We start from the raw sequence: 10,156 nt of genomic DNA, 5'->3' as shown, positions 1-10,156 counted from the left end.
CAGATGGAACTGACCAGTAACGTGCATCTGGCAAGCCGAGTTTCTTATAAACTTTCCTCCAAACAAAAACATTTTGGTGGCTTTGTTGTTGTTTGAAGCGAAGTTGGGCTCCGAGCTGGCTGGTGGCGTGGCGGTGGGTTCGTCTGGGCTGCGTGTGCGTGGGAAGGGAGGATGGAGGGGGAAGGGGTCGAACGGGAGAGATCTCTCGCCAGACTGATCCCTTACAGCGGGGAGATCTGGAAACGAGCTGGGGAGGCATCAGACCTTGCATTGTGCGTGTCCTCCCCCGCAATGCTCAGCGCTGGGTGATAACCACAGCACGGCACCCACGGGATCCAAAAGAGGGGACTCTGTCCCTACATCCCTCTCCCACACCCGTAGTTTCCTGAAAACAAAATCAATGAACAGGTTCGTGAAGGGACAAGTGTCCTTTGGGGTGACTTGGTGGGAAACGCCGCCGCCCTGGAGCGTCCGCAGTCTCGGCAAGGGCTCGGTGTGCGTAGCTCTCCCTCTGCTCAGGTTGCTCCGGTCGTGTGTCCTCGCCGTGTGTGTCCCGTTCAGGCACTGCCCCGGGCTTGCCTTGGCCAGGTCGAGGAAAATATTTCCTTCCCTCTCTCCTCCCCTAAAAAAACTCTCAAAAATTACTTTTTAAAATCATACCTAAACAGAACTAAAGTAACGAAGTGCAAACAACAGAAAATCAGCCGAGTGCACTGTCCTGAGTGTTTGGAAGAGGGTTTGTCTTCCTCCTGGAAGGGAAGGGATAACTCTCCCTCCATCAGGAAAGTGTGCCCACGGTGTCTTAACTTTTTTGTTAGGTCTAAGCCTTCCTGCTCAAGGCTGGTTTGAACTGCTCACCACACTTCAAAGGAGTATTGGCAAGGGCAGAGCTTGCTCATTTCCAGGGTTGAGTTTCGTTCTGTTTTGTTTTGTTTGTTTGTTTGTTTGTTTGTTGTCTTTTTTAAAAAAAATCTTTTAACGATCTAAGTCTTGAAAGGATCAAACAAAGCTTGAATTTGGAAGAATCCATATATATATTAGGGAGATATAAATTTTATTCCATTAGCAACATTAGAAATGTAGGATATCCTAATTAAGAGAAAAAACCTACTTCCCTCCCTCCCTCCCTCCCAACTTTCCTCCTTCCCTCCCTCCCTCCTACCCTCCTTCCCTTCTTCCCTCCTTCCCTCCCTCCTTCCTTCCTTCCTTCCCTCCTTCCTTCCTTCCCTCCCTCCCTCCTTCCCTCCTTCCCTCCTTCCCTCCCTCCTTCCCTTCCTTCTTCCTTCCCTCCTTCCCTCCTTCTAAACTTCCCTCCTCCCTCCTTCCTTCCCTCCTTCCTTCCCTCCCTCCCTCCTTCCCTCCTTCCTTCCTTCCTTCCTTCCTTCCTTCCTTCCTTCCTTCCTTCCTTCCTTCCTTCCTTCCTTCCTTCCTTCCTTCCTTCCTTCCTTCCTTCCTTCCTTCCTTCCTTCCTTCCTTCCTTCCTTCCTTCCTTCCTTCCTTCCTTCCTTCCTTCCTTCCTTCCTTCCTTCCTTCCTTCCTTCCTTCCTTCCTTTTTGCTTTATTCTTTACTCTTTCCCTTTATTCTTTCCCTCTTCCTTTTTTTTCCTTCCTTTCTTCTTTCCTTCCTCTTTCCCTTTATTCTTTCCTTTTCCTTTCTTTTCCTTCCTTGCTTCCTTTCCTCCTCTTTTCCTTTATTTTTTCCTTCTTCCTTTTCCTTCATTCTTTCCTTCCTGCCTTCTTTCCTTCCTTCCTTCCTTCCTCTCTTTCCCAGTAGGCCGGGCGGGGCGAGAGGCTCCCCAGAGCCCATTTCCCCAGCAGCGCCCCGGAGAGGTGTGAGGTGCTCCCGCTGCCCCCGCTCCCGCCGGGATACCCGCACTTTGCTATCTCAGACAATGCATTTCCATTCCAGTCGTGTGCCTTTGTCCATTTGTAGGAAGAAAAGAGTGCTGAGTGACAGCTCCTGTAAGGCTGCATGAACAGATACCAATAAACCCTCCCAAAACCTGGACCTTCAAAAAAAAAAAAAAAAAAGAGGAAAGAGCGAGACAGGGAGCCTCATGCCTCTTTGCCTCCGGCTTATTATTAAGACACCTTCGCAGCTTAAACGCTTAAACGCGACCCAAATTAAATGGCAATTAAAAGCAAGTTACACCCTCTCCTATCTCCAGGCTTATCACGGGTGGAAACTGGCCACCAGCAGAGCCATTTGGGCTGGCATCCTCTCGGACCGTGTGTGACTCCCTCCGGCCGCCCCGAGCTCGCCCGGCAGCGTGTGGCGCCCCCCCAGGCGCTCCCCGGGCGGAGCCCGCAGTGGCTGAGGGGCTGGAGAGCCGCTACCTGGGGGCAGAGGGACAGGGGGCGCCGGGCAGGCGGACAGGATTCATCCCTCGAGTGGCAGCGTCTCGGACCTGTGTCACTAAATAGATAAATCACGTACCCCTTCAGCTTTGCAACCCGGGGCTACGCAGCCTCCGTGCGTTCCCATCTCCAAAATATTATCGGTACTTGGAAATGTCTAACCTGCTATCAGTGTCTTTAGCTCTTGCGTCCCCTTCCCTACTTTTCTTCCTCCTATTACAGATGTAATTCCGTGGATCTATATGTATTTTATGTATAATTCCATATCATATGTCACTGCAGTGATAGTTTGTGGTCTCACCCTGGTATTATGTTTGAAAATGCTATTTAAAGAAGCCTGTAAGACAACATATTAGGCAGCTTTAAAAGCAGGTTGGAGTGTGGGGTGGACTTAAATTCGATGTAAATGAAAGGGTAAAATAAAAAAATAAAAAAAACCAACAAAAATCCAAACCCAAACCAAAACAAACCACATAGTTTTCATTTAGGAAAAAAAATACAGTTAAACAGACACACATACAAATGTGCAATCTTAGATTCTGATCAGTATTTAAAAGCAGTATAATCAACAGGAAGGAGCACTTACCTATTGAAAAGGATGGTTTAATAATATATAGTTATATATATGAGCTTTATGTCTTCCCAATAAAATGTACACAAAATACCCCCTTCGATCAGATTAGTTCCCATATTAGCCTGGGTAAGAAAAAGCTTTCTAAAGAGTGGAGGAAAAAATGTATAAAAATGTTGAAAGAACCTACAGTTCCTTATTAGGCGAAGATACAATATTTATTCCTTGTCTCCTGGGATGAAGCTCCTCTATCTATTGTCCTCCCAGTTCTCAGTGCTGATGCTTAATTTTCAAAACTTCTATATTACCAAGGGACCTACGACATCAGCCAAAGAAATACCCAGCAAGTACAAAATCTGATCCAGGGAGCAGCTTTTGTGCAGAGGGAAAATTTTGTTCCTACAGGTTTTTAAGGAGGTGCATGGAAAAGCGAGAGATCTGATCTATGCAGATACATTGCAAATTCTCTCTGTCTGTAGAGATTTTTTCTAAAAAAAATTGGGGAAATACATGAACTTTGGATTTTTCAAATTTTTCCTTTTTTTTTTTTTTTTTTTTTTTTTTAATTTGGAGAAGGGAGTTTTATCCAGAGTTGGGGTTTTTTTCCTCTTTCTTTCTTTCTTTTTTTTTTTTTTTTCGGAGAACCAAAAAATGTCAACTACCTTTCCAGGTCTCGTCCACGATGCAGAGGTATTTTGTGTGTGTGAGTGTGTGTGTGTGCATGTGTGGATGTGTGTGTGCGTGTGTGTGCATATGTGTGTGTGTATGTGTCTGTGTGGTTGTTTCCATTTTTTTAAAATCCATATTGGACCGTTACATTTAATTATAATCCGGCTTCAGAGATAACTTAAAGAAGTATAGAGAGAAAATTCGTTATGACATCTGTCGCCAGCAAGGGCAACTCATTACCACGTTAAAACCGTTGCCAGAACGAAAATCAGAATAATACCCCTAATAATATAATGAAGTGGAGAGAAATCACCAGCAGCTCGCCAGGAATGGGGAGTTCTCACTAAAAAGCAGGACTCTCCTTTCTTTCGAAACGCAGGGAAAGGAGGGGGGGAATTTCGGATCTGATTCGTTATTTTAAAAAGAAAGAAAAATAGGGGTTCAAAAAAAAAAAAAGAAGGGAAGGAAGGAAGAAAGGAAGGCAAACAGGCGGCAAAGCTTTCTCAATGTGTAACGCTGTAACATAGGGACGGGACATGTGTGTATTCTCGGTAGTTTCCTCTGTTTGATGACTTTTTTTATGTCAGCCCCAGATATTACAGCTGTGATCAGGAGGTGGATGGATAGATGGATGGACAGATAGATAGATAGTTTTTATTTCAGTGAGTGGATTTCTTTCACTTGGCGGTATTAAGGGCAGGCTGGGCTGTTTATGATTTTTTGAACAGACCTTTATGGCATCAGCCCAAGGTAGGAAAGGATCTTTTGTTGTTGGGGTTGCCGCTCGCAAGCTGAGACGCTTCTGCAGGGGGAAAAGCTATGCAGGGCAGAGTGCTTGGAAGAACCGTACCGGGGGTTTTTGATGACAAACCTCCAGTTTTGGGGTCTTCTTTTCACTTCTTCCTTTCAGATACGTCATGACGGATCAAACAGTTACCGTTTGATGCAGCTTGGATGCCTGGAGTCTGTGGCCAACTCGACCGTCGCCTATTCCTCCTCGTCTCCTCTTACTTACTCTACCACGGGCACCGAGTTCGCTTCCCCGTACTTCTCCACTAACCACCAGTACACCCCACTGCACCACCAGTCCTTCCACTACGAGTTCCAACACAGCCACCCGGCAGTCAACCCCGACGCTTACTCCTTGAACTCTCTCCATCACTCCCAGCAATATTACCAGCAGATCCACCATGGAGAACCCACTGATTTTATCAACCTGCACAATGCGCGGGCGCTCAAGTCCTCTTGCTTGGACGAGCAAAGGAGAGAGCTGGGGTGCTTAGATGCTTACCGCCGCCACGACCTGTCTCTTATGAGCCATGGATCCCAATATGGGATGCATCCAGATCAAAGACTCCTGCCAGGACCAAGCCTCGGGCTTGCAGCCTCGGGAGCAGACGATTTGCAGGTAAATAGCATGCGATCTCCTTTCGAAGTACCTTCTTCTCCCCTCCCCCCGCCCTGGGTTCCCCTCCCCCCCACCCCCCACCCCCATTTTCCTTTCCTCGGAATAACTCATACAAAGGAAGGAAGACTCATCCCAAATCCAATCCGCATCCCGTCCCCTCCAGATTAGTAGCAACAAGAAAAAATATGGAGGGGAAAAAACCCAAACCAAAAAAGCAAGTAGTTTTTCTTGGCCAAACAAACAAACAAACAAACAAATTAAACAAAAACAACCCTGCACCTGCCTTTCCCGCATGGGTTGTGTCTCTGTGATGGCTGAAACCACGGGACTTATCCGGAGATCTGGGGGTGCGTGTGTTGGTGTACCAACCCTTAACAAAGTCACGCAGAACCCAAACAAAACCCAACCAAACCCACGTTCCTGCTTTTCCCAAACATCCTTTCTTTCGGCGAACGGAACAATTTGCAGCGACAGAGCTGGCAAGTGATTTAAGGGATGGAGTAGGAAAAGAGGAAAAAGGCAAGGCAGGACATGTCTGATTTCCGACAGTCATACAAAGGCAAATCTTTCGAGGTATGAAGGAGGAAAGAAATAAACGGGGGCAAATGTTCGTCAGAAACAGGGCGATAAAAATCCCTCGCAATATCCGATCTAGGTGTTAATAAGGTGAGAGATAAAGCAGATAAAGCCAAATACATCTATCCATCTAAACATTCATCTACTTCCTAGCTGGCGTCTGGACCCATTTTAAAAATTCTGTTACTGTGTATGAAAACCTCAGCCTTATCCGCTCAGAAACCCTTTCCCCCGCTCTATAAAGTTCTCTCCGCTAAACTCAGCCGGTTGCTTAAATGAAATTGGTTTCCAAAATTTCAAACAACGCCCTCCTGTATCTAAGACCCATTTCAAAATGTCCCCCAAGTCAAAAGCAAACCTTTCTTCTCCCGACGCGCTAAGGAACGAAGGGCTTCCCCATAAGCAGGGAGAGACAAACGGGACCGTATTTACTGTACTTACTTTCCCCCCATATCTCGCTCCCAGGCATACAAAGCTGGTTGGTCTTTCCAAAAAGATGTAGACAGTGAAAGGATTGGGAAAGAAATCTAAAAGAAAACCAAAACAATTCTACCCGAAGTTTGCAAAACTAAGAAGGTTTATTTTCTTCCCTTAAAATCAAATCAAGAAAAAAAATCCAAACCATCCATTTATATGAGGGAAAAGAAATATTTCTCTCTTGCATTTTTGTTGGTTTGTGTTTTTTTTTTTTAAGGAAGAAAATAAACCCAGCAACAACGAATGTTATCTTTTATATCTCGGAGGAGGAAACCTATTTCAACCTAGTTTTCTCCATTAAAATTCACTACATAATTTTATCCTCTCTGACCATTTTTTTGTTTACATTTTTCACAAGGATCTCCTTATGTTACCCCCCTCAAAAAAAAAAAAAAATCTGCCATTCACTGCTCAACCCAACTAAAACCTATTTACTCCTTTATATAACCACGTCTGCTGCTGATTTTTTTGTATCTGTACAAATTTTTTTTCTTTGGCAGGCACAAAGCCTTGTATTTTTCAAAAGAGGGGATTAGGAACGTTTGCAAGACAGCAGACAATGCCTAAGTCCCGGGCAAAAAAGCACCATAGTTTATCCAATTTTCGACTTAGTGCCATTCAACTGGTCATTTATGCAATGTCATCCGACCAAACAACATGCTTCCCTTAAAAAAAAAAAAAAGAGAGAGAGAGAAAAAAAGGAGATTGGTTAAGCTGCTAGAGGCGCAATCTCTTTTCGTTTATTTAAAGAAGAAAATCAATAGCTTTTCTTTGGAAAATATTAATTTTTCGATCACACTTTATTCTAAACTAAAAGACTTTGGGGTTTGTACCTAATCTTTATTTTTCCTCCTTCCTCTTTTTCCGAACACGAGAGGAAATGTGCAGAAGTATCAAAAAGCCTGAATGGTGAGAAGTTGAAAACATTCATATTTGTAGTTACGTTTTAGATGATTCAGAGAAAATTTTCACTCTCGCGAATATCACTTCGGGCTTGGAGGGAACATTTTGGTGGCGAGCAGAAACAGGACTGCACACAAATACTTTTAAACCAAAATTGTGGTCTAACCAGCCTTCCCCTTTCCCCTTGGTCTTTCTTTTTAAAACGTTCATCAGCATATGCCTCATTTCAAATGCAACAAATGTAAATATACTTTTCCCTGCACAGAATTTTAAGTGAATGTCCAATAGTTTCGAGGGTGGTTTAAGTCAGCCTAACAGATGCAAACAGTCTTGGAGCTGGAGTGGCATCTTTCAGTGCCCTAAAAAGATTTTCCATGGGCAACAAAGAAAACTGTCACACCTTTTCCCATCACCGCTTTAATTTATGCTCAGTCGCCAAGTTTTTTTCATATTGATTTCATAATCACTTTAAGGCAGAACACTTAAAATAAAAAAGAGCCTTGAAAAGGAAGGTCTTACAGGGCCAGCGCCAATATGGTGAAAGTGGGGGAGAGAGCCAGGACTGTAAAGATTGTTTTGTAAAGTGGGGTTTTTATTATGCACCGACTCTCTCCGCATTTACTTAACTCTTCACGGGCTGTTGAATAGGTTAACACCCTTAAAGGCCTCTTTCATGTCCAATACCTCGTTTGTTTGTAGAGGAAAATGCGTCTTTAACACATTTCCACTGGGCAAAGATTTAGGTTTGGTTTGTTGTGTTTTTTTAACCCCAACATAAGGAAAAACCCAAAGAAAACCCAACCCTTTCAAGTCTTTTATCATTCCAATAAAAATATTTATTAAGGAGGGCGAAGATCCCCAAATAATCAGCCTTGTAACAGGAGAATAAAGAAGTGAGATCTCTTCGGATGTGCACCAGAAGCCCTAGGCAGGTTTTTTTGATGGTTCCTCACCCCACGCTCACACATGGGTGCCTGTGTGTGTGTGCACACAGATGCATATTCATCCCCACCTATGTGCGGACACACGCATTGTTACAACACCCCTACGACTCTGTGCAGCCGGCAAAGCCCAGTAGGTCATCTGTTGTTTGTGCTCTTTGTCTACTCTGTGCACACTTTGTAAGTCAGGGGTATACACGTGTCACGAAACGCATATATGAATTTAACCGTGTATCTGTATATAAATATACAGCTAGACATACAAAAATAACATGTGTAGGTGTATTTTTAGCCCTGTGCGTGCAACTCTACAGCGGGAACACAATTCTCTCTAAAGTACTTTTTTGCCTCTCTATCCTGCCATGTAACTACCGATCTAAGGTCCCAGTTCAGGATAAATTCGTATTTAAATGGTAATGAAAGGAAAATTATTCTGTATTTCGAGGGGTAGGAGCAGACGGCAGGATGGCGGGGGGATTTCACCAGAGTGCTTGAGTTTTCTGAGAGTAGCTGCTTTTCCATTTCACCTTAACTCTTGTTCCTGAAAGAGTATTGTAACAACGCGAAACTGTGTGATCTCTCTGTGGGTTTCTGTGTCTGATTTCTTTCTTTTCTTTCTTTCCCTGTTTTCCCCTCATTACTTAAGAGCTCAGTGGAGGCCCAGTGTGGACTTGTACTCAACGGGCAAGGAGGTGTGATAAGAAGAGGTAAGAGGTTACCAATACTTGCGTAAACGTACATCCCTCTCCATTTGTCCCCGTCTTTCCCTTCCCCACTGTTTTGCGTAGTTTGGATTTACTAACGAAATAGTGACAATTTGCCATTTGTCAGAAGTGCGTTCAAACTCGCTTAGACTACTTGACATTTCACAGTCCATTTGCACTTTGCAAACGATCTGCTCTTCGGTAGCTCTCGGACACTCCCGCTGTATCCAGAGTTTTCCTGACTCGTTCTAGCGTTCCCCGTTTAACCGAGATGATCCCTGATAGCTTGAGAAACATGTTCCCTGACGCTGGGCTCTTAAATCGGCAGTTTGATCTCATGTGGGGAAAGGAAGGAGTTATTTTGGAAATGTGATTTCAGTAGCACTACAGACCGATGTGGAAATCACTTTTGAGTGTCACTTCATTTGATAACCATCTGTCAACGTAAAAATCGAGCGTCAAAGTTAGAGGAGAGGTTTGGAACTCGTGTTAAACACGAGTCTCTGCAGCATTTGTGAAATCCAAGTGTCCTGGGGATTTTATTATTACTATCATTTACCCTAAGGAGAAACAGTGCTAGTCTAAAGGCCTGGTGCAGGAACATACTTTCCTTACTAGTTTAAATGCATTCTTTTACTTATAAACCAAATATAAGCTGAATAATGTAGTCGAGGAGAGGACACTTGGCCACCCGGCCACTCTCAACAGGCATTTCTTGTGCTATTACCCCCTTATTCATTACATCTACCGTGGAAAAAAAAACGATATTTAAGAGATATTTTGTGTGATTGTGGCAGTGAGTTGCTTTCAACCATCGCTTCCCTAGGCCATCTTTATTCCCACTGAAACTAATATATTTATTACTGAAGCACCAGCCCCGCACGGCTCTGGTGGGCGGAGACAGGGACGGGGCTCACACTGCGCTGTGTCCAGGGAGGGGAGGTTTCGGGGTGCTCCGTCCCTACACCAACTCAGCCCAGGCTTTGTGCGGGTGTTGTGTAGAGCGGGCTGAGGAGGCGGCGGGGCCGGGGAGGTGACAGCCGAGTGGCGGTGGTGCTGAAGGGACAGCTCCGCTCGGCGGCTCCGCTCCGCCCCGCGCGGCCCCGCCTTGCCCCGGCCCCCGCTCGGGAACGCGAATGCGGGGACCCGGCAGGAAGGACTCCAAACCTGCTGTCCCCCCCGCCTTGGCACCGCCGGCGGGACGCTGTGGAGAGGGGCTTGAAAACTCCAGCCCCACTCGTGCTGCCGGTGCCTGCACCCGCCCCGAGTCCGGGTCTCTCGGATTTAGGCAGGTTCTAATTAGCCCTAGGAAGGAGAATAATTATCCCTAGGAAGAGGGATAATTCTTTCGGGTTTGATCCGAGAGCTGACCTCTGAGAAGCGGGGATCGTTAGCTGAAAGAGAGACGGAGAGTCCTCATCAGCTGGGGTCTGTGCCTGTCTCGTTTGACGGCGGTTCTCATTTCCCAGTTGAAGGGCGGCTCAAAGCACAGCTCAGCTCAGCTCCAGCTTATTCAGCTCTCCAGCTCCTGTTAAGGAGATTCCAATTA

The 10,156-nt window shown here is 45.3% G+C and overlaps 1 protein-coding gene across 1 annotated transcript in view; it reads left to right on the top strand.

Moving 5' to 3' along the window:
* Positions 1–3,580: 3,580 nt before the first annotated feature.
* The window catches only part of TFAP2D (transcription factor AP-2 delta), a 52,183-nt gene continuing 45,607 nt past the window's right edge, over positions 3,581–10,156 (top strand). The window contains exons 1-3 of the mRNA XM_071547750.1: positions 3,581–3,619; positions 4,509–5,006; positions 8,550–8,610. Of these exons, the coding sequence (XP_071403851.1) occupies positions 3,581–3,619; positions 4,509–5,006; positions 8,550–8,610 (598 nt within the window). The remainder of the gene's footprint in view (positions 3,620–4,508; positions 5,007–8,549; positions 8,611–10,156) is intronic.

Source organism: Pithys albifrons, chromosome 2 (assembly GCF_047495875.1).
Source record: "Pithys albifrons albifrons isolate INPA30051 chromosome 2, PitAlb_v1, whole genome shotgun sequence".
NCBI lineage: Eukaryota > Metazoa > Chordata > Aves > Passeriformes > Thamnophilidae > Pithys > Pithys albifrons.
Note: the sequence above shows the minus strand (reverse complement) of the source record. Positions and strands in the feature narration are given on the sequence as shown.